The sequence below is a fragment of the Lepidochelys kempii genome, chromosome 3 (assembly GCF_965140285.1).
Source record: "Lepidochelys kempii isolate rLepKem1 chromosome 3, rLepKem1.hap1, whole genome shotgun sequence".
NCBI lineage: Eukaryota > Metazoa > Chordata > Testudines > Cheloniidae > Lepidochelys > Lepidochelys kempii.
Window position 1 is genome coordinate 191,676,334 of NC_136382.1, and position 25,616 is coordinate 191,701,949.

The following is a 25,616-nucleotide window of genomic DNA, read 5'->3' on the forward strand; positions in this document are numbered from 1 at the left end:
CTATTTCCAATCCCTATTTCAGGAGTTCAGAGGGCTTTTTTCATCTTTATTTCCCTACTTAACAGAATACACACAATGCAATTCTATGAAAAATACATTAATGCAACATTATGTCTGGGAAATTAAACACATGAAAGGCAAGAAACACAGATTTAAGGTTGAAAGAGCTAATTAACAGCTGCAGCTTAAACTTCTGCCAATGAATGAGACCTACTGATACTGATGTAGTTACTGTATGTGAAAGCAACAATGAAAGTAGGCTATAACTTAAAATTATATCAAAAATAAAGTGCTAAGTTTTAAATAGATCTTTCAGCTCTCTTCTAATCTAGGCATTGAAGCTGCAGCATTGATAATGTTACTCTTGAAAGTGGAGAAGTGCTTTGGCTTAGTACATTAATTAAATACAAATGATGCTTTCAGCCTAGATCTCCTTTCTGCAGTCCCAGGATTCAGTCATTCCCTCTCCATCTTACTCTTCCTTCCATCTCTACTTTTTGAACAAGCAGCACAATTCCCAGAGTTCTGTAGCCTTAAACTCTAACGCCAATGTGTTTCTATTGCTATCCATGGGTCAGGCTCTTTGACACTGATTTAACTATTACATGGGGAAGCAGTAATAAAGATAAAACATTATTTCTTGTTCCTTTTAAGCTCTTTGGAATAGTACTGCTCTGCTAAGAGATTTTTTTTAAAGTTAAAAATGGCAGTTTATCTTCCTTGCTACCTCCATGGAGCTGCATGAATATAAAAGATCCTTGAAAAGCACAACAGCAACAAAACTCATGTCTAAAACCAGGATTCCAACAGTACTATGGAACTGGAGTGCTTGCACAAAAGTCGGTGTAGTGAGAAAAGGAAAACAGGTGTATAAGGAAGGAAAATGGGAGAAAGAAATCAGGAGATAACCACAGAGAGATGGTATCAGCTCTCTGCATTTAATTAACACAGTCTGCCAAAGATCCGCACCCATTATCAGCAATGAAGAAAAAAAACTGATTTCAAACTGTAGAAACATGTTATTAATTAAACAAATGTAGGCCTTAATTTTCATTAACACTATTTTAATAAATGGCATTTTAAAATAAAAGGAGTACTTGTTCGGGGTGAGGGATAGCTCAGTGGTTTGAGCATTGGCCTGCTAAACCCAGGGTTCTGAGTTCAATCCTTGAGGGGGCCATTTGGGATCTGGGGCAAAAATTGGGGATTGGTCCTGCTTTGAGCAGGGGGTTGGACTAGATGACCTCCTGAGGTCCCTTACAACCCTGATATTCTATGATTAGTCTCTAAGGCGCCACAAGTACTCCTTTTCTTTTTGCGAATACAGACTAACACGGCTACTACTCTGAAACCTGTCATTTTAAAATAACATTTTGAGGAGTGACCTTGGGAAATGTTTTATAAAGAAAGCACTAGCAACCTTCTTCAGACAATCTAATTGCAGCTTTCATTCAAAACCAACTTACAGTAACTAATAACACAAGAAGCCATCGGTGCCCATTTCTATGAAAACTAATAACCAAGTATAAAAATATACAGATATAGGTTTTAATATATCTGTTCTGGTGTCAGAATCAAACAAATGAGAAATATTCTTGAAAACAGAAAACATGTATTATAGCCCAAAATCATAATAAATTTAAAAGCACTCCCAAGTCATACTTTTCTTTGCTTGTGATCAAATATATCTTAATCTTTATTCATTCCTCTGCACTACACTGAGGTTTTTTCCTTGCACAGTGTGTGTGTGTGTATCAGAATACACAAATGTCTGCATTACTTAAATCTCTAACAAAAAAAGAATTATTGAAAACAATTAGTGAATTATTGAAAACATCATACTAAACAAAATAATTCAAACAAGTCAGCAAATATGATCTACAAATAGTTTGTTCTCAATATAGCCAAGGGAAAATTCAATACCACATCTCACTGTTTTCTGTAACTTCAGATTTTAGGGTTGCTTTTACAGTAGTAAATATCACAGCCACAGTTTTCCAGAGTAGCACTATCAGTGGTAAATTATTGTGCACAAAGGACTCAGACAGTTTCACTAGACAACACAGTAGTATAAATACATGAGCCACACCCTACAGCTTCCATCATTGCTCTCAATGGTGGAGCTGTGCCTGTAGCAAATCAGAGATGCAAAATTCGCAAGTGTAGATGCAGTATAGGAAAATCTGCATATCTTACTCAAGTTGCAGAGATGACTGCATGGTAAATCCTGTAGTATGGTATGTAGTAGTATGGTAAATGACGAACAGGAAAGAGTAAGAAACATTGCTTTGTGAATCTAAGACCAACTGGAATTCAACTGGCTGTTTTATTTCCTTCTCACAAATATAAATATTTTATATACCTGCGCTGCTGCCCAAATGCAGTCTATGTGCTGAGTACTAAGTCGCCCTTCAGCTGCAAGAAAATTGAGAATCACTTGGCACTGTTTGATGATCTGCAAAGAGAGAACATATTTAGGATAGATTTAACAGAATAAAGAATTACTCCTCCATAAATACACCAAAAATCAGATTATTTTACACAAACCTCAATATGTAAATTTGGTCCAAAAATATGCTCAACCACATTGTTGCTGATAAGCCAGTCTGCAAGCTCTTTTGCAATGGACCTACATATGAAAAAGAGTATTGATATGTATATAAATTCTTTATTTGTCTATATTTCATATTAAGTCATTTCCCTAATACAGTGTTCTTTTACTCAATTTTATTTGTATATTCACAATTATAAGAAAACTATTTTTGAATCTGAAATGTGTTCAGCTGGTATTCACAAGTACTGACAAAAGTAGAAATTATACAAATTACTTTTCTAGGGGAGCAATTTTTAAACTTTACCTTCTCATCAAATCTTGCTGAAATAGCAATTCACATAGTTTTAAAAGTCTGTGTTATTTACATGACAATGCACCTAGTTAATTACACATGCACGGTATTTCAAAATCACATTTTAGTTTGATCCATAACAGAATGACTCCCTGCCAAGAGCCAATCAAAAAATAAATTGTCAAATAGAACGAGATAACGGGATTGAATTTTCCTAACTAAAAACTGAGTTCCCCCCAATCTGGAAACGAACACATATATCCTTGTTCCTCCCACGCAAGCAGATGGACCAATTTGTTTGCCAAGATTTGGGCATCAGGATCAATGTGTGATAATTTTGGTGTTCAGAGCACAGACTGTAGTTGATGTGCTGTTGGGGTAAAATCCTGTTCCCTGCACACAACCCAGTTATGACAGTTGTGCACGGGGATGGGCTACAGGAATTTGAGTGAAAGGCCCTCATGGCCACTACTACAGCCTCAGCATCTCCAGTCCTGATGATCACCTACAGTAAGGAAACAAGAGTCCACAGGCTCAAAAAGGAGGGAGGCAGAGTCCGCAGCATGGAGCTGAGCCTGCAAGTAAAGCTTAATTTCCTAGCACTGGTTGTCAATTCCCTAACTGTTCTGAAAAACCCAGTCACTAATGGTAAGCCTCAAGAGACCTTCACCATCAAAAGCTATTTGTTATGAGTGCTCAATGCCTGCCTTTCTCTTTCCTTTCCTGTAGTAATTCCAGAACCTAAGGGAAAAAAACACTCACCAGCCTTATACCCTTTGGAGAACACAATGTCCCATCACCTAAAGTAATATATGAGACTTAACTGGCTTACAAGATGTCACACAGTCTACTGACTATCTCCTCAGCTATCAGCTATAGGGTGACCAGGTGTCTGGTTTTCAACCAGAACAGCCGGTCAAAAAGGGATGCTGACCGGGACGTTGACTGTCCGGTTGGCGGCGCGGTGGGACTGGCAGGCTCTCTGCTAGCCTCCACGCAGCTCCCAGGAAGAAGCGGACCTTGGACCCCCCCACTGGCCCCTACGCATAGGGGCAACCAGGGCACTCCACACACTGCCTCCGCCCCACGCACCACCCCCTCAGCTCCCACTGGCCGGGAACCATGGCCAATGGGAGCCGCGGGGGTGGCGCTTGCAGACAGGACAGCACGCAGAACCTCCTGGCAGCACCTTTGCATAGGAGCCGGAACGGGGACATGCAGCTGCTTCTGGGAGCCGCTTGAAGCAAGCGCCGTCCAGAGTCTGCACCCGACCCTCTTCCAATCCCCAACCCCCTGCCTAAGCCCTGCTCCCCCTCCCTTCCTCCAAACCTCTTGATCCCAGGCAGGAGCACCCTCCTGCACCCCAAACCCCTCATCCCCAGCCTCAGCCCAGAGCCTGTACCCCCAGCCAGAGTCCTCACACATCCCAGCACCCGAACCCCCTGCCCCAGCCCAGAGTCCCCCCTTCTGCCCTCCAAACCACTCAGCCCCAGCCCGAAGCACCCTTCTGTACCCCCCAGCCAGAGCCCTCACCCCCCCCTGCACCTCAACCCCTTCTGCCCCGATCCCAGAGCCCCTTCCCACAATCCAAAACCCTGAGCCTCCTCCTACACCCCAAACCCCTCATCCCCTCTCACATCCCCACCCACTCCTTCAGCCTGGAGCCCTCTCCCGCACTCTGAACTCCTCATTTCTGGCCCTACAACAGAGCCAGCACCCCCTGCCGGAGCTCTCAAGCCCTCCCGTGAGGGCTTCGGCAGGGGGTGCGGGCTCCAGTGGGGAGAGCAAGCAACAGAGGGAGGAGAGATGGAGTGAGCGGGGGGCAGGGCCTCAGAGGAGGAGTGGAGCAGGGCAATGGCATTCAGTTTTGTGCGAGTAGAAAGTTGGCAATCCTAATCAGCTAGTACTCTTTCATAAAACAAGGCCCTCAGGCACTATGGAGGATCAATGTGACAGGATATCTGAAACTGCTAGGAGAGGGATGAGAAACTGAACAGTTTTAAATTTTTAAAGTTTTAAAGTTTTAAATTCTGGTGTTGTGGAAACAATGCATGGGAGCTTGAGACTGGTCTAGATAGAAACCTTCTCGGTCTAGAAATGCATAATCTCAGGGCCTCGTTAAGAATTTCTACACTGTTATTTGCTGTGCATTTCATATAAATTCTTGGCTACTGAATGTCTGGTAAAGAATTACAACATCCGATGAAGAGAGCTGTAGCTCACGAAAGCTTATTCTCAAATAAATTGGTTAGTCTCTAAGGTGCCACAAGTACTCCTTTTCTTTTTGCGAATACCAGTAAGGTGATTCTTAAACCAAAAGGCTTCTCAAAATCTTCTGGTTTTACAATTTTATCCAATCTGGGCTCTGAGCCTCTGTTGGCAGCCCGGAGGACATCAGCCACGATGCCCGCCTCATTGCCATGGCTATGACCATGGACCTTGCAGCCGAGTCTGCCGCATCAGAGGCAGCCTGGAGAGAGGCCCTTGCCACAGTTTTACCTTCCTCAAGGATGGCAAGGAACTCTACCTTGGACTGCTCAGGCAACAAGTCCACAAATTTGGACACTGACTGCCAAACATTAAAATCATATCTCCCGAGTAGGGCCTGATTGTTCGCCACTCGGAGCTGGAGGCTGGCAGACGAATAAACCTTTCTCCCAAGTAAGTTGAGCCTCTTGCCATCCTTATTTTTGGGAGTCGGGCCTGGTTGCCCTTACCTCTCTCTTTCATTGTCCGTTGAGCTCACAAGGGAGTTCAGGGCGAGGAAAGGATATAAATACTCGAACCCCTTAGCGGGGACGTAATACTTCCTTTCTGCCCTCTTAGAGATGGGCAGAAGAAAGGATGGGGTTTGCCATACAGTTTTTACAAGCTTTCCCAGCCCTTCATGCACAGGGAGCGCCACCCTGGAAGGGGCCACCGCGGCCAAGCTGTCAAATAAGCATCAGAGGGTTCTGCCAACTCTTCTGCCTGTAACGCCAGGCTCACTGCCACCCTCTTCAGCAGCTCCTGACGTGCCCTGGCGTCGTCCTGTGGCACCATCTGTGATGGTCCCGCCACTGCCTCATCAGACGAGGACAACAAGAAGGCGAGGGAAGGAACAGGGGTTGGCACTGCCTCCTCTGGTTGGGTGACCTCCACTGCAGCTGGAGAAGGCTTGCGGGCACCTCGCTCAGACCCTGCACCTGAATCCGGGAGTGGTCAAGAAACGGTGGTCGACCTCCTCTCTGATGCCCCTGATACAGAGCATTGCATGAGTGTCCCTGGTGCCTGTAGAAACCCATATAGGTTCCAGAACTGCCATACGGTAGGCCATTGGCCTTGGGCCCAGGCACGGGCCGATGGCACTGGGGAAGCACCCCCAGGTTTAATCAGGCACATCTGGCCTGAGGGATCCAGTACCTCCGAGGAGAAGGAAGAAGGGTGTTGCCTTGGGGACCACTGCAGTGCCAATGAGGCCTCAGGATACTCTTCCTGCCTGCTTCCATGACACTCATGGTGGGATGGGGGGTTGTAACAGAACTCCAGATCCTGGCGTCTGCTTGGGGCCAGGGTACGGAGCGGCGGATCAGCAACGGGTATCAGCAAGGAACTGCAGCAGCAAAAGGAACAGAATGTGGGGTTGCCGGCCAGCCCCATGCCAGCAGCTCCTCTACCATGGCTGTACTGCCCCCAGTCCCCAGCCCTGTCCTCTGGCAGGGCTGTTCAGACCCCAGACAGGAGAAAGGAGATGCAGCATCGCAGCTGTGTGAAAGGGCTGGGGGCGATACAGCCGTGCTAGAGGAGCTGCAGCCATTGCTGTTCCCTGCCAAATGTGCCCCTCCAGAGGTGTCTGGGGAGGGGCACGTGACCCTTCTTGTCCCTCCCAGGCGTTGCCTTTGTGGGGATCAGCCGCATCGTGGCTCCACTGGGGTCCTGTGTGCCGGGGAGCAATGTCTCCTAACTGGAGACCGCTGCCATTCTGGTGACCGGTGGTGCACCGTGGCCCTGTGCCGGCCACTGAACGACCAACACCATCCCACGGGGGACTTGTGCCAAGAGTCCCGTGAATGGTGCCGGGAACTCCAGTAGGTCTGGGAAGGTCAGAAGCACATCCCCGGGGATTGTCGCTTCAACACCAACCACTGCAATGCCTGGGAGCGATGCTGCACCAAAGGGGACCGTGGTATGGGTCCCAGTGCTCGCTTCCCCCTGGAGACAACCACATCTGGACAAGGGGATGGGGGCACCGGCAAAGACAATGTCTTTTGCACCCTGGAAGGCCTCTGGAGTAGACGGGACTTCCAGGTGCTGGGGACCTCTGTGACTACCTGGGGTTTGCGATGGGTCCCAAGAAGGGCTAGTTGGCCTGGCTGGCAATGTCAGTGCCTGGCTGACCTCTGGAGGCTTACTGTCCCTTAAGAATCTATGCTCCCTTCCCAGATTTTCCCTTTGCTACATGGGAGGCCATGAAATGCCCTCTCCCTTGGTGCTCCTTTTGCTTCTTTGCTCGTTCCAGGGACTGGGACCGGTGCTGGGAGGCCGGTGCTGGAGGCGCGCTTTGCACTGACACAGCCGCACTCACTGTCCAGTCTGACTTCAGGGGCTCGGAGCCCAGAGTAAGGGCCAATTCTAGGAGGAGCACTCAGTCTTATGTCCCACTCCCTGTTTGTCCTGGGCTTGAAGCTTTTACAAATGCAACACTTATCACTGATATGAGCTCCTCCAAAGCACGTCAAGCAACTTTGATGAGGGTCGCTAATCACCATAGGCTTCCGACAGCAACCACATGGCTTAAAGCCGGGAAACGGGGCACGCCTGGTCCCTGGGCTAAGTCCCAGAGGGGGACTATCTAATCTATCTACAACACTAACACCCTAACTGTTAAGAAAACAAAAGAACTACTTTTCTAACTACGTACAACACTAAGAGAAACCACTGGTAAGTAAGCGCTTGCTGAAGCAAGGAGATGTTCCAGCACAGTCACTGGGGGTAACAAGGAACCGAGGGTGGGGGGATCCAGCAGCACTCCTTACACTGCAGCATGTGCGCACCGCTCCAGAGGACGCCAGAGCTGGTCCCTTACAGATACCACTGAGGGAAAACTTCCGGCCCCAGTGCATGTGCGATCACACACACCTAAAATGGAATGGACATGAGCTAGCACTCGAAGAAAAACTATTGTGTTCCATGTCTCAAGTATTTATAGATACCAGACTCCCAAACTTTTTTCTAAATACACATATGATAACATGTCCTCAAGTCAGGATAAATTACAAATTAGTAAATACCTGAGGGGTATGGCAATACATTGTACCTCTTACCCAATGTTCCCAGAATATCCATATTTCATAATTCTTTAGTGTTCAAGGAACTCGTGTCAATTTGCTAAGAATCTGTGTGGATTTACTCTGGTTGTACTACCACTAAATTTGTTAGAGAGATATGGAAGGAATTACTGAAAAAAGCAATTTTAGTGGTCTCTTAGGGTAGCTCCTGCAAAGTGTTGAGCACCTTCAGCACTAACTGACTTCAATGGGAGTTAAGGGTGCTTAGCATGTGGCAAGATCAAGACATTAATACCTGGAAATATGAAGCATACAAATGTGGTTCTAGCTGTGTGGTTTGAAGAGGAGTGAGGTTACAACTGAGAGGTAAAGATCCCAATAACAGAGTTAAGAGCATCTGGTGCTAAGAAGAAAAACAGGTCTATTCACCCTCTTCTGTAATCCAAGAAAAGAGAGGATTTCTGTAAATTCTAAGAGAAGAATGATTGTCTGGCTAAGCTAGGAGGAGGACAGGAGACACTGGATGTGGTTTAATTAGGCCATAACTTTAGATGTGTACCCAGGAGATAAAAGGATACAGTGCAGGTATTTCCATAATCATTTCAATATATACCCAGGACATTTCCATCAGTACCTACCCATCCTGGTTCCCAGCCAACCCACTGCTGGGACCTCATCATCCCTCTGCTCCAATGAGGGTTAATGAGGGACTATAAAGGAAGGGGGGGATTGGCTCCCTGCCATACCAGTCATAGGAGCCCTGAACCCCCTCTATTTCCACTTCTTTAAATCCTTTACCAATTCATTTTATCTGATCATTGTATTCCTACCCTATGGAATACCTGCACTGGATGTCCACCCCTAATTTACATAATGAGTTGCAACATCATGGCCTAAGTCACACATCCTGTTCACTCCAATTAAGCCCCTCTGAACCCCCTGGGGGAAGGTGAAAAACCCCACTTCATTCTTTCCCAGCCCCCACCACGACCCGAGAAAGGAGCAACTATCACAATGCCCACAGCAGATTCTGACAAAACCCAGTACTTAACTACTTTCAGAGGTGGGACGGTAGGTGCTGCTGTGCCTGGTCCAGGTAAAAAAGGGCTTTTCCTGCACTGTCATGGACCTACATATAGTCCCCCCACCTCAGTCACCTGAGGGAGGTGTGGGTAGGTTTCTGCATCCCTACGCTGACCTGATCAGCAGCTGCAGCAGAAAGTCATTCTCCGGCTCCCTCACCCTTGAACAGCCCTTACACACCATTTCCAACAAGCCCCTACCACTTAATGTGTAGTGAGGTCATTGGATAAACTTGTCAAAAGATTATCTGACTATAATACTATTTAAATTTAAAATTGATAACCATATTTGGTACTTTGGCTCTTTTCTGAATTAGCTACTGATTTTCTTTATCAGTGACCTGTACTGTTTCAAAGTTGAACTTCAGTTTATTTTTAGTAACATTAAAAAAATTAGGATGGAAAGAGGCCAGAAAGATTGACTATGCCCATCCCCTCCTTGATTCAGTTTCACAAGTGCTGTTATACAAGAATTTTGCAAGTCAAACATTTTTAATCTATTAAGTATAAATCCTTTTGCAATGTTTATATTAGATTGGATACACATGAAATGGGGTACTTTTCTTTCGAATTATTAGAAAAATTCCACAGACAAGGGTTCATTTTTTTGGAATTAGCATAGAATACTTTGTATGTGAGGAATCTTCTTTACATGTAAGGTTCTCTTCATATTTTTGGGAGTCGTCACAATTACAAGCATGAGCCATAGTTTGTACACTGATCCTGTGCTTTCACCAGCTATATAATCAGTTGATAGGCCCTTCCAAATATTTCACTGACACAAAAAGGTAAAACCATCCACGTCAAAATGGATGGTCTATATTTTGTAATTTACTATGTTAACTCTACAACTAAAATTATTTTATATGATGTTAATAGTCTACTTCACCTACAGTTTAAGAAGGTATCTTTTTTCAGGTATTTTATTTTTTTCTTTACTCCTTTGTGGTAGTTGCCATCCCTATTGCCACATGATTTTTCAGGTGTTGTTATTAGTAAGTATCCAGTTAGCAAAACTGTGGTCCACTCTATTAAACAAGGTTAAGGACCCACTTACATAAATGTAAATTAATAAATTTAATCTTTGTTTCCACATTAAATTAACACAATTTATTAAAATGTAAATGTAAACCCCGATTTAGATTTAACTCCATCATAATTTAATTCCATCAATCTGAGTAGGGTTACACTGATAAGTACAAGAGCAAAGTCATTGTCTGTAGCACATAAACTGAACTTCTCTTCATTTGCTAATCCTAGTGTAAACGAACTCTCCCTAAATATAACATTTGTCAAATGAGGATAACAACACTTCCCACTTTATGGAAGATTAGTTCATTAAATGAATGTGAGCTGCTCAGATGCTTCACAGATAGCATTATAGAATAGCCTATAAATATATAATAAATGAAAACACAGTGAAAGGTATGAAGTAAGTGCCTAATTATCATGACAACTGTCCTTTCTATTTTCTATTCTGGGTTTCTTTTGTGTGTATATTTATTTTGTAAGTAAAAGCAGGAAGTTTGCTATTGACTCATTCTGCCTTCTATCATGGTATAGGAGTTCCCCAGGATCCACATCAGTCCACTGCGTCTCACTATTTATTCATTATCTGCAGGAATTTTCTTCTAGACAAAGGGTTCAAAGTTTCACTTTTGTCTGGAAATTATACAAATTTAATTCTCATTCTCTCCAAAATAATTGTCTGATATTCAACTAGAAGACATCCTATCATTCTTTCCCAGTTTCAAATGACCAGTATCTTGAACTTAATGTAGAAAAAAATGTTGCAATGATAGGTCCTTAACATAAACTGAACAAATTCACTTTACCCGTTATACCTATTACCATGTTTCAAAATACTGTTACCAGACAACTTTTATAAACCAGACACACTAAACGTGAGATCATTCCATTGAGCACAAAAAAAAGTTAATGCAAAATTGTAATACCATATTTCTGATATACACATTTTCTTCTACAGTTCTCTTTTGTTTCTAGTGGTGGAAATCTGACAGTGCAATTCTGATTATATAAAGTTCTTTGTCGACACCAATAAACTTCAGATAACTGGAGGACATTTACCACTTCTCTCCTTAGGATGTTGCATGTCGCTAATATTTGTAAAATATCTTGAAAATTTAAAGCACTATATAAATGTTAAGTATTATGATTATCACTAGAATACCTCTTAATCCTAAAACTCTCTTCCAGACTATTTCTCTACTCTGACTCTCAATCTATTTTCAAAGGTAGATGGAAAAGGGTTTATTTTTAATCTAATTTTTAGCTAAACTGGAAGGAGGTGTGTACCGGTAATTGGTATTTTATTTCTTCTCAAATGCTTTACAAGTCTAGAGGCATTATATAGGATATTTCTAAGAAAAATCTCAGAATGTTTTTACTGCCCACACTCGAAAATTTAAAACAATTTTATCGGAGAAACCTTACAGTTATCTAGTGTGCTTAAACATAAGTACTCAAAATAATGTTCCTACTTACGTTTCTGTGTCCGAAACTAACGATTCATTATTACACACATCATTGAAGGTGTGAAGTTGATTCTAGAGTTAGAAAAAGGAAGAAGAAATTAAAATCTAACTTTAACAATATTTTGTGTGGTAATTTTTCTTACGTATAAAAATGTTAGCAGTGACAAGAAATAAATAGTGAAGCTAACGTTTTGGATAATTAGATTATTTAATCACAAAAATATATTAAACAGGTATGTACAGCATAATTTGTCTCATTACCATAATTTTCATAAAATATTCTAATACTAAATACTTTTTCAAAACTTGCTAATCCAGAATTAGAAACGTTTCTGATTAAATTAACAGAACAACATACTAATTAGTATTCTCGGTAAGTAATAGGGATAGGGTAAGTTTATTTATTAAACCAGAAAATGGCTTTTTGAACACTTATTTTTACTAAACCAATGTTTTGACATATATAATCTTCACCCATTCTAGAACTCAAGCCAGGCTTCTACCAGTAATTCTGTAAATCAGTTTTTATTGAAAATGGAATTAAAATTATACAGATGGGCATTTTAGGGGAAGCTACCACGTTATCCGATCCTGCCTACTATACCTTCTCAGAAGTGATTTATTAGTAGCTTTATAAAAGAGTCAAAAAAGAACTGAGTGAGGGAAATGAAACTGAAAAAATATAATGAAGGCTTGTGGGGGCTTTGAATTAATGGATCCATGGCTTCACAGAAAGAAAAAGAAAAAAAAGCTAACTTCAGTTAAGAAATATCATCTCTCTCTTATGTCCACCAGCCCAACTTTATATAAGTAACATCTCCAACAGCAAAACAGATAGCAAAATTGTTGGATCATATTAAAAAAGTTCTGTATTAAAATCACAAATGAGTTTGATTCCCCGTAGTTTAAATTCCAGGATATTACTAATTAAGAGGTCTCTTGGTTTTTGGTACTGTTTCTCTCCCTCTCTGTGTGAAACTTGCAAGCTGCTAATTGTGTTAGTACATTCTAAGACAGAGTCTGTTCTCAAAGCAATTCTTTGTAACAACTACTACTCACACAGAGAGGGACTCACAGCAATACTCTGTAACAACAGAAACAGCACCCAGAGACTCCCCACCCTTTTGCTGTATTCATCTCGCTTTGTTAACAATTGTGATTAAAATAGAGATAGAGGATGTATGTGGATGGATGCATGGTGTGGATAACAACTGAATGATCAGGGACGCGCCAGCCTAAGAATCCAGTGTCCATCGACTGAAGAAAGCATCAAGTGGAAATAACCAGAGGATCCCCGGAAGGCAGACTGGAATCCACCCAACAGCCTAAGAATGGGAGAACCAAAGAACAAGATAACATCTGGCAGCACGGAGCCGTCAGGAATGTGCCATCTGCTGACTGATTCAGCAACAGCATGATGAAGCAATTCCCATAGACTGGCATAGGAAGAAATTCCTATAAAAATGGACTCTAGAAAGGGAGAACTTTGGGGTCTGATTCTGCAAACCAACTTCCAGCAGCATCAGATGAGCATCTGACAAGGCCCTGCTCCCTCCTCATGTCCAGGCCACCTGGCCAGTGGCTTGGCATGAGCAACTCTAAGGCTGGTACCTATGATAACAACCTTACAGAATATATGTGTGTGAGTGAGTGTGTGTGAATAAATATGAAATTGACTGGAATGTTATAGCTATAACTACTGCTTACTATGATTCTTTCTGTATTCACAATAAATCTGGCATTTTGCTTTTTCCCCTTTAATAAGATCCTGATGGTTTTAATTTTATTGGTATAACACAATTTCCATAGCAAAAAATTCTGATTGTATAGTTAGAGTTGAAATTTTGTTCACATTACCTAAGACTTTGTTAATAGACCATTAGAGTTCAAAATTTAAATGAGGAATTGGTTGTTTTTTTTTAATTTGTTATAACACTGACCGTTACTATGCTCCATTTATAAGGCAGAGAGATCTTGCCTATTTACTATATGAGCTTGAATCCTCCTCCTCAGAGCTCCAAATCACCCTCCAAATATTGCCAAGAGAATCCCCTCATATCTCTGTGCCCACTACTTCATCCTCCTGATATCGTCAGTTAAAATGAATTCAACTGATATAGGCCAGAATGGGTGGGATTATGTGATTTATCAAAAGAATAGTACAGGATGGTATGGGAGGGGTAAACCCATTTCATGAAATTATATGTAGAGTAAAGGAGGAGAGGGAGAGAGACAGAATTAAGGTTGGTTTTAAACTTCAGCTCAAAACTTCATAACATTATCAAAATTCTAAATCCTAGCTATCTACTAGCTATGTGGTTTTTTGGTAGGCTAAATAAATGTACTATCCTGTGTATTGAATATTCTGAATGTGTGAATTTTCTTAGTGTTTATAAATAATTCTTTCATGTAGGCCCCTTCACTGGAGGCATGATCCCAGAAGAGATGAAATTGCCATGTTTCTCCAGTATCTAATCTGACATAGATTGCACTCTCCACAGTATATTACTAGCTGTAGAAATCCTTTTAGTCTTCTAGTTACCAAGTTCTAGCGACAATAATTCCTGCAGCACATATTGATTCATATCCAGATATCTGCATCACCAGTTTTCCAGACTTGCTGACATCCATTCAGTTCTCAACCCAGTCATTAACAGAGTCAATTTGTAATGAAACTTGTAATAACCTTTTTTTTAAACAAAATGTGGTCAAATATTAATTTATACTCTAGTTTCAAGGAGAATTAGGGACACAGTAATTTTGAACTTATGGAAGTCAGACTTTTATGAATTACAGTATGACTAACCCAAAATGTAAGTTTCTGGCACAAAGGAATCTTGAGCAAACTGTCTCAGATATTGAAAGGTCAGACTTCTCAGATTATTACTCTTACCATAATTTCAACACAAATCTTACTAAAAATCCTAGATAGCAATAAAAAAAAAAAGAAAGGGGCAAAAACTGAGGGGGAATTGTTGCAAACTGTGTATCAAAAAATGGTATATAGTTTATAGGGATCTATTAGCAATTTATTTTCTTAATACAGTAGACAAGGTAATTTCAAAAACATGAGCAAGCTTTATATATTTGTACTTCTTAAAACTTCCAAACAGTAATTTTGAGTTACTGACCTACTTGTAGATATTGTAAGTATTAGAGAACAGGTGAATGCTTGGGCTTCTTGCTGGCCACGATGAGTAGAGGAAAGATTAAGCTGCTTGCAAGTAAGCAAGAAAATGGAAAAGACTTCACTGCTTAACTCTACTTAATCATATGTTCATTGTCAAGGATATATACTTCCCACACAAGAAAGATAAACATGTCTATTTTCCAAGAGGCATGTCCTGGAAGTGGCTACATTTTACGTAATGTTGTTTAAGATTGAAGATCTTGTAACGTGGAATTGAACTTTGGAGTCTCAGGGCATGTCTACACAGCAATTACACACCTTTAGCTAATCCTTGTCACCTGATTAGGGCTCATGGGGCTGTAAAACTGCTGTGTAGACATTCAGGTTTGGGCTGGCGCCCAAGCTCTGGGATTTAATGACGGGGGAGGATCCCAGAGCCTGGGCTTCAGACATACACTTCAATTTTACAGCCACACAGCCTGTGCCAGCTGACACCAGCCAGCCATGAATATTTACTGCTGTGTAGATATACGCTCCAGGACCAAACTTCAATACTGTCTTTGGACAATAATCTTTGACAGAAAGTGAATTTTTAAAATCTTACCAAATTTTAATAACTACTTGTCTAAAACTCTGCTAAAACTGTAGACTTTGAAAGAGTAGATGGGAAATTGGTTCTTTGCTAAATTCTCTCTACACTATGGATAAGGTCAAAAACTGAGGAAAGAAAATCATTTTAGTTGTGAGTCTTCTCAAATGTCTTGGTGAAATACAGAAAATGGAGCTTAATCTGTGCTGTATGTGAAATTAAAATTGAGAGAGTATGAGAAGCAGGGCACTCAAAATCTGTTTCCTTGATGATTTACCAAACAGTTTCAAACTAGAGACATTGATAGAAATACAGACTATGGAAAGCTGGAGAATAGTAACCAAGGTTCCTCTGCAACAGAGGTTTCAGAGTGGTAGCCGTGTTAGTCTGTATCAGCAAAAAGAACAAGGAGTACTTGTGGCATCTTAGAGACTAACAAATTTATTTGAGCATAAGCTTTCGTGGGCTAAAACCCACTTCATCTGATGCATTCAGTGGAAAATACAGTAGGAAGATATATATACACACACACAGACACACACACACACACACAGAGAACATGAAAAAATGGGTGCTGCCATAACTGATCACTCTCGTTATAGTGGGTAGGACAACACCCATTTTTTTCATGTTCTCTGTGTATATATTTATACACACACACAGAGCATTCTTCAGCAATGATATCTCTTTTGCAATTCCCAGGATCAAACAAGTTATAAATCCTCAAAGGTTCATACAATTTTATACTAACACCAATATTTATATATATATATATATATATATATATACACATATACATATACACACACATACACACACACCCAAAATTTGTAGACTCGAACATTTTTATTCTGAAATCCATTTTTGGTAAGGACACACAAAGGAAGATATGTATGTGCATAATTCAAAGCAAAGAAAGAGGATAATGGCATACAAAGGTGTAAGTAAATTGCTTAGAAATTACATCTCAAGCAACATGGAGACTTTTCTTACTGTAGCTCATGAACTATGGAGGGGGGGATTGTTTGGGGTTTTCGGGGGGCTTTAAGAGAATCTGACTGTACTATTTTAAGTTGAGGTAAGACTTTTATTCTTCAACCCAATTTGAAATTTATCACTTCTGTATGAAATCAAATTTATCCTCAAACTAATGGTCATACCTTAAAATACCTCTGTCAGATGATAACACACAGACATAAAAGTATACACTTACCACTGCGTATACAGTATATACCATTATAAGATTAATACAAGTCTATCCTTTTCAGAAGATTAATTAAATTAAGGCTGCCGATTAATTGCAGCTAACTCACATGATCAACTCAAAAAAATTAACCATGATTAATCGCAGTTTTAACCACACTTAAACAATACCAACTGAAATGTATTAAATATTTTTGAATGTTTTTCCACATTTTCAAATATATTGATTTCAATTACAACACAGAATACAAAATGTACAGTGCTCACTTTATATTATTTTATTACAAATATTTGCACTGTTAAAAAGATAAAAGAATTAGTATTTTTATTTCACCTCATACAAGTACTGTAGTATGATCTCAATCGCAAAAGTGCAACTTACAAATGTATATTTTTGTATTATATAACTGCACTCAAAAACAAACCAATGTAAAACTTTAGAGCCTACAAGTCCACTCAGTACTACTACTTCTTCAGCCAATCACTAAGACAAACAAGTTTGCTTACATTTACGGGAGATAATGCTGCCCGTTTTTATTTATACAGCCACCTGAAAGTGAGAACAGGCATTGGCATGGCACTTTTGTAGACAGAAGTACAAGGTATTTACATGCCAGATATGCTAAATATCCATATGCCCCTTCATGGTGCCGCCATCACTCCAGCGGATATGCTTCCATGCTGATACTTGTTAAAAAAACGTGTTAATTAAATTTGTGACTGAACTCCGTGGGGGACAATTGTATGTCTCCTGCTCAGTTTTACATCCATTCTACGATATATTTCATGTTATAGCAGTCTCAAATAATGGCCCAGCACATGTTGTTCATTTTAAGAACACTCACTGCAGATTTGACAAAACGCGAAAAAGGTACCAACATGAGATTTCTAAAGATAGCTACAGCACTTGACCCAAAGTTTAAGAATCTGAAGTGCCTTCCAAAATCTGAGAGGGATGAAGTGTGGAGCATGCTTTCAGAAGTCTTAAAAGATCAACATGCTGGTGCGGAAACTACAGAACCCAAACCACCAAAAAAGAAAATCAACCTTCTGCTAAAATAACGAGGAGTCCTTGTGCCACCTTACAGACTAACAAATTTATTTGGGCATAAGCTTTCGTGGGTTAGAACCCACTTCATCAGATGCATGGAGTGAAAATACAGGAGCTACCACTCTAAAACCTTCTGCTGGTGGCATCTGACTCAGATGATGAAAATGAACATGTATCAGTCCATACTGCTTTAGATCGTTCTTGAGCAGAACGCATCATCAGCATGGAAGCATGTCCTCTGGAATAGTGATTGAAGCATGAAAGGAATATGAATCTTTAGCACATACATATGGCATGTAAATATCTTGCAACGCCGGCTACAACAGTGCCATGCAAACGCCTGCTCTCACTTTCAGGTGACATTGTCAACAAGAAGCGGGCAGCATTATCTCCTGCAAATGTAAACAAACTTGCTTGTCTGTGTAATTGGCTGAACAAGAAGTAGGACTGAGTGGACTTGTAGGCTCTAAAGTTTTTACCTCGTTTTATTTTTGAATGCAAGTATTTTTTGTACATAATTCTACATTTGTAAGTTCAACTTTCATGATAAAGAGATTGCATTACAGTACTTGTATTAGGTTAATTGAAATATACTATTTCTTTTGTTTTTTTACAATGCAAATATTTGTATTCAAAAATAAATATAAAGTGAGCACTGTACATTTTGCATTGTGTCATAACTGAAATCAATATATTTGAAAATGTAGAAAACATCCAAAAATATTTAAATAAATGGTATTCTATTATTGTAAAACAGTGCAATTAATCGCGATTAATTTTAATCACTAGACGGCCCTAAAATAAATCTTCTGAAAATTTTTCTTTGAAAAGAAACACTCTGAAAGTTCACTGCATACTAATTAAACACAACCAGAAATCTAAAAATCAGACACTGAATATATTAAAATGCTGTCATTTTGATGTTTCATCCACAAGTTATGTTTCTGGATAGCTTGTTTTTGAAGATCCAACTGGATGAATAAAATTATATTACAAGCAACCATACATTCACTTAAATGAAAAATTGATCTGAAAATGTGTCCAAAGTTCTGTAGATTCAGTTACCTTTTAAACAAGATTGGGATAATACTGATTTGATGCAATGTATGAACAATCAGAGTTTCCTTTACTACAATTAGTGCATCTCCTCTAATGTAAGTTAACCACATTCCTTGCACAAGGAAAACTAATAATTGTATGTGAACTATTCACTGGTTAGCTCAAATCCACTACTTTTAATATTATTTTCAAATATTTCTATATATTAATTATATTACACAATTGTATAATTAAATTAGACTTAGAATTAGATTTAAACTCAGTTGTCTAATATTAGCTTTAAACTCAGTTGTGAACAGAATTCTAATGTGATTTAACCAAAAACTGTGTGGACAGAACCAAACCCTGGTCAGAAAAACATACACAGGCCCTAAGTAGAAGGGGAGGTTACTGATCTGTAACTGGAAGTTCTTTGAGATGTGTGGTCCCTATCTGTATTAAATGCATGCGTACTATGCACCTAGAGCCAGAGAATTTAGAAGTACTGTGTGTTGGTCCGCAAAGGCACCCTGGTTCACCACATGCCTCCATATGAGGGAATAAAGGGCAGAATTGATCAACCACCTCTCCAGTTCCTTCTCTACTGCAATTCAGATAAGATCAAAGCCGAGGGGAAGGAGGGCAGGTAGTGGAATACAGATAAGGACCATACATCAAGAAGAATTTCTAGATACAGGCCAGTAACTGCCCCTTCTTCTTTGAGAGACGGTCCGATTGTATTCCACTGTGGGTGACTGATAAGCAGTACTTAAGTAAGAGGAGAGTGTAAGAGTGTAGACAGTAAAGCTGTATAGCAGACTGCCATCCCAAAGGAGGAATAAGCAGAGAAGTCCTGCACCAGGCTAAAATATCTCATAAATGTGTGAACTGAGCCCCACATGGCCACTTCACAGATGTCCAGGAAGGGTACCTCCTGCAGTTGCTGCTTGTGCTCAGGTGGAATGAGCGCTTATTCCATGAGCGCAGGGGTGTGTGGAGTGGGGGAATCAAAAGGTGATACAGTAGAATGCATCCAGAGATCTATTTGGAGACTCTCTGGGTGGAAATGGTGTCATAAATATAAAGGGAAGGGTAACCACCTTTCTGTATACAGTGCTATAAAATCCCTCCTGGCCAGAGGCAAAGCCCTTTCACCTGTAAAGGGTTAACAAGCTAAGATAACCTCGCTGGCACCTGACCAAAATGACCAATGAGGAGACAAGATACTTTCAAAGCTGGAGGGGGGAGCAAACAAAGGTCTGTCTGTCTGTGTGATGCTTTTGCCGGCAACAGATCAGGAATGCTCTTCATAACTCCTTAAGTTAGTAAGTAATCTAGCTAGAAATGCGTTAGATTTCCTTTTGTTTAATGGCTCGTAAAATACCTGTGCTGAATGGAATGTATATTCCTGTTTTTGTGTCTTTTTGTAACTTAAGGATTTGCCTAGAGGGATTCTCTATGTTTTGAATCTGATTACCCTGTAAGGTATTTACCATCCTGATTTTACAGATGTGATTCTTTTACTTTTTCTTTAATTAAAATTCTTCTTTTAAGAATCTGATTGCTTTTTCATTGTTCTTAAGATCCACGGATTGGGTCTGTGTTCACCTATGCAAATTGGTGAGGATTTTTATCAAGCCTTCCCCAGGAAAGGGGGTGTAGGGCTTGGGGGGATATTTTGGGGGGAAGACGTCTCCAAGTGGGCTCTTTCCCTGGTCTTTGTTTAACACGCTTGGTGGTGGCAGCATAGGGTTCAAGGACAAGGCAAAGTTTGTACCTTGAGGAAGTTTTTAACCTAAGGTGGTAAGAATAAGCTTAGGGGGTCTTTCATGCAGGTCCCCACATCTGTTCCCTAGAGTTCAGAATGGGGAGAGGAGGTTTCTGAATGGGTGGAAAGGTTCTGATTAGGCCTTTCCAGAATCCATTGATCAGTGGATGTGCGGAGACCAAACAGCCCTAAAAAAGGTGGATGGTACGCACTGATTGTCATCAAGTGAACTTGCCAAGAGCTGAGGACAAGCGTGACATCTTCTAAGAGGGCATACAGTCCAAGATGAAAGGAATAGCTACTGTTTCTGGGAGATGCCTCTTTGATGTGCCCCAGAATAAAAGCGCTTCTATTTACCTAGGAAACATCTTCTTGCCAAGTTCTTTCTACTATGAGAAAGGATGTTTCACACAGCTGTGGTGCATGAACGTTCTAAGGACAATGCCCATGCAAATACAAAGCTCTGAGATGGAATGGACGCAGATCAGGGTGCTTGGGAAACATTGGGAGGATGACTGGTGGTTGGGATGACATATGTAGGAGATTAGGAAACCAAAACAGTCTGGAACAGCAGCGGGTGATCAGGATGACCCGTGCTCTGTGCTGCTAGATTTTGCGTAGAACTCGTGGCAGGAGCGGTTGTGGACAGACGGTATAGTTGAACTGATCCGACCAAGGAAGAAGCAGTGTCACCTTAGGGTGGTACACTTCCTGTTTAAGAGGCGAACAGATCTCTGGTTGGGGTTCCCTAAAGAGTGAAAATATTGCACAATACCAAGTCATGAAGCTCCCACTTGTGGTTGACTGTGAAATGTCTGTTGAGGAAGTCCGCAAGCACATTTGCTTCACAGGAAGGTAGGCCGCCGATAGGGTGATTCGATTGGTGATACACCAGTTCCGAAAGCTGACTGCTTCTGCACACAGGGAGATGGATCTCACTCTTCATTGCTTGTTGATGTAGAAGACAGTTGTAATGTTGTCTGACATTAAAAGGACATGGTGAGCATGGATGAATGGAAGAAAGGACTTGCAAGCTTTCTGGACTGCTTGCCAGCTGCAGGATATTGTTGTGCATCCTGGACTCTTTGAGATTCAAAATATAACATGGTTTTACAAAAGGTAGATCATGCCAAACCAACCTGATCTCCTTCTTTGAGAAAGTAACAGATTTTTTAGACAAAGGAAACGCAGTGGATCTAATTTACCTAGATTTCAGAAAGGCGTTTGATACCGTGCCACATGGGGAATTATTAGTTAAATTGGAAAAGATGGGGATCAATATGAAAATTGAAAGGTGGATAAGGAATTGTTTAAAGGAGAGACTACAACGGGTCTACAACGGGTCCTACTGAAAGGTGAGCTGTCAGGCTGGAGGGAGGTTACCAGTGGAGTTCCTCAAGGATCGGTTTTGGGACCAATCTTATTTAATCTTTTTATTACTGACCTCAGCACAAAAAGTGGGAGTGTGCTAATAAAGTCTGCAGATGACACAAAGCTGGGAGGTATTGCCAATTTAGAGAAGGACAGGGATATCTGTCATACAGGAGGATCTGGATGACCTTGTAAACTGGAGTAATAGTAATAGGATGAAATTTAATAGTGAGACGTGTAAGGTCATGCATTTAGGGATTAATAACAAGAATTTTAGTTATAAGCTGGGGATGCATCAATCAGAAGTAACGGAGAAGGAGAAGGACCTTGGAGTATTGGTTGATCATAGGATGACTATGAGCCGCCAATGTGATATGGCTGTGAAAAAAGCTAATGCGGTCTTGGCATGCATCAGGCGAGGTATTTCCAGTAGGGATAAGGAGGTTTTAGTACCGTCATACAAGGCACTGGTGAGACCTCACCTGGAATACTGTGTGCAGTTCTGGTCTCCCATGTTTAAGAAGGATGAATTCAAACTGGAACATGTACAGAGAAGGGCTACTAGGATGATCCGAGGAATGGAAAACTTGTCTTATGAAAAGAGACTCAAGGAGCTCTTGAAGGTTGAGGGGAGATATGATTGCTCTCTATAAATATACCAGAGGGATAAATACCGGAGAGGGAGAGGAATTATTTAAGCTCAGTACCAATGTGGACACAAGAACAAATGGCTATAAACTGGCCATCAGGAAGTTTAGACTTGAAATTAGACGAAGGTTTCTAACCATCAGAGGAGTGAAGTTTTGGAATAGCCTTCCAAGGGAAGCAGTGGGGGCAAAAGATCTATCTGGCTTTAAGATTAAACTCAATAAGTTTATGGAGGAGATGGTATGATGGGATAACATGGTTTTGGTAATTAAATATTCATGGTAATTAGGCCTAATGGCCTGTGATGGGATGTTAGATGGGGTGGGATCTGAGTTACTTAGGAAAGTATTTTCTGTAGTATCTGGCTGGTGAATCTTGCCCATATGCTCAGGGGTTAGCTGATCGCCATATTTGGGGTTGGGAAGGAATTTTCCTCCAGGGCAGATTGGAAGAGGCCCTGGAGGTTTTTCGCCTTCTGCTGTAGCATGGGGCACAGGTCACTTGCTGGAGGATTCTCTGCTCCTTGAAGTCTTTAAACCACAATTTGAGGACTTCAGTAGCTCAGATATAGGTGAGAGGTTTTTCGCAGGAGTGGGTGGGTGAAATTCTGTGGCCTGCGTTGTGCAGGAGGTCAGACTAGATGATCATAATGGTCCCTTCTGACCTTAGTATCTATGAATCTATAAGAAGTTGCCTTACAAGTGGAGAACCAGTGCTGACAGGGCCAATTCAATCAGGGGTGGATGTGGTCCACTCCCAATAATTGATGAGGAGATGTCAATACCAACAGAAGGAAAATTGCTTTTGCAGTGAGCCAGCCACTCCCAGTCCCTATTCAAGCCCAAATTAATGGTGTTAAATTCCCCTCTGCCATGTACATTGGCCAAACCGGACAGTCTCTATGTAAAAGAATAAAAGGACACAAATCAGACATCAGGAATGGTAACATACAAAAGCCAGTAGGAGAACACTTCAATCTCCCTGGACATTCTATAACAGATTTAAAACTAGCCATACTTCAACAAAAAAAAAAAAAAAGTCAAAAACAGACTTCAAAGAGAAACTGCAGAGATACAATTCATTTGCAAATTTAACGCCATTAATTTGGTTTTGAATAGGGACTGGGAGTGGCTGACTCACTACAAAAGCAATTTTCCCTCTGTTGGTATTGACATTTCCTCATCAATTATTGGGAGTGGACCACATCCACCCTGATTGAACTGATCCTGTCAACACTGGTTCTCCAATTGTAAGGTAACTCCCTTCTCTTCATGTTTATGCCTGCATCTGTAATTTTCACTCCATGCATCTGAAGAAGTGGGTTTTTACCCACAAGAGCTTATGCACAAATAAATCTGTTAGTCTTTAAGATGTCACCGGACTCCTCGATGTCTTGACCAGTACTCGAGGGCTGTTTGTGATTGAACTATGATATTGTTCATGGTCTGGAACCTGTCCTTGGGCAGGTACACTCTTGCAGTGATAGAATTCAAGGTTGCCCCGATGAAATCCCAAGGACAGGTTTTTTAGCATTTACGCTGATTTCCAGTGGGGAGAGGAGGTGTAGCATCATAGAAACTGACATGTAGGCTTCCTGGCAGGACCTGGTGACAAGGAACCAGAAGTCCAGGCAGAAGAAGACAATGAAACCACGACATCTGATGTGAGCTGCTACTACAGAGACCTCTAGTGGCAATCACTATTCAGAAAGACAGTTCTCTGTATTGAGACTGGTCAGAGCCCACCATGCATATGAAGAAACGTCTGTGAGCGGGATAAATGTCTGTGTGAAAATAGGAGTCCTTCATGTCAAGAGCTGTAAACCACATACCCTTTTCTAAAAATGGGATTATAGATGTCAATGTGATCATGCGAAATCTGAGTTTGTTAATGAAGTGATTGAGACACTGGAAGTCAAGGATTGGTCCCCAACTGCCCCTCCCCCCCACCTTTTCTTTCGGAGCACCTGGAAGAAAGTCGAGTAAAACCCTCTCCCTTGGAATTGAGGAGGGATGTGATCTATCACTTCTCACTGCAATAAGGAATTCACCTCTTGTTTCAGAATACTCTCATAAGAGTGGTCTCCAGATGGGGGGGGTTTGGAGGAGGTAAGGATGCAAACTATCATATAGCCAGAGCAGATGACACTCAGCACCCATCTGTCCATTGTTATTGCACTCCAGATACTGAAAGAGTGCTAGACGAGCCCCAAATGGTGTGTGGCGGTCGGGAGATGTTGGGCTTAGTGTTTCACAGTTGTCTAGCACCAGTCAAAAATATTGTCGAGCCAGGGACTCAGACTGATGCAGAGCACGTTGCAGACAGTGCAGGGAAGTGGGAGTTTTGAATCCTCTGTCTCTTGCATGGAGATTCAAAGGGCCTCTGATGGAAAAACTGCTGAGCCATATCTTTAGGTCTCAACGATAAGCAGTGAAATTTCTCCTTGGGGCAGGCATATATACCCCAGGTGAACAGAGGGTATCCCTGGAGTCCTTCAGGGTATGGAGGTGTGATTCATCGAAGGGGAGATTCTCAATAGTATTCTGGAACTCCCTAGGGAACCCTGACACAGAGCCATGACTCCCTACACGTGATAACAGCAGTAGCCAGAGCTCTAGAGGAGGTATCAACAGCATCAACTGCAGATTGGAGAGTGGTCCTGGCTATCAGTTTGCCTTCATCTATCAGAGCTTGCAAATGAGCTCTGTCCTGCTGTGGAACTCTGTCAGTAAACTCCGCAAACTTGGTGTAGTTCAGAAAATCTTATGGAGCCATTAGTTCCTGGTAATTAGCTAAGCTGAACTGGAGGCTAGATGAAGAAAAGACATTTCTCCCAAACTCTTTATCAGTAAGAGTAGACCAGGGATGTTCCTGTCTAGCCTTTTCAGAAATGGCCTGGACTGCCAGTGAGAAGGGAGTGGGGGGACAAAACAAAAATTCTGTTCCTTTAGCCTACCCTTTTCTAAGTGGAAACACAGGTAGTAGTAGTATGCCAAACTGTCCTATCTGGCTCCAGTATGTCTTCATTAACGGGGAGAGTTATTTTGTTGGATCCGGATGAGTGGAGAATGTCTAAGAATTTGTGCTGGAAGTCCTGGAACTCTTTGAGAAGAATATGAAGTTCTCCA

General features: G+C 41.3%; 1 protein-coding gene across 12 annotated transcripts in view; it reads right to left on the bottom strand.

Annotated features, from left to right (window-relative positions):
• USP34 (ubiquitin specific peptidase 34) overlaps positions 1-25,616 on the bottom strand; it is a 266,169-nt gene that overhangs the window by 190,264 nt on the left and 50,289 nt on the right. For all 12 annotated transcript variants that reach the window (XM_073339379.2, XM_073339385.2, XM_073339383.2 and 9 more), the window contains 3 exons: positions 11,701-11,762; positions 2,548-2,629; positions 2,363-2,455 (listed from right to left, as the gene is read on the bottom strand). In XM_073339379.2, coding sequence (XP_073195480.1) covers positions 2,363-2,455; positions 2,548-2,629; positions 11,701-11,762 — 237 coding nt within the window. The remainder of the gene's footprint in view (positions 1-2,362; positions 2,456-2,547; positions 2,630-11,700; positions 11,763-25,616) is intronic.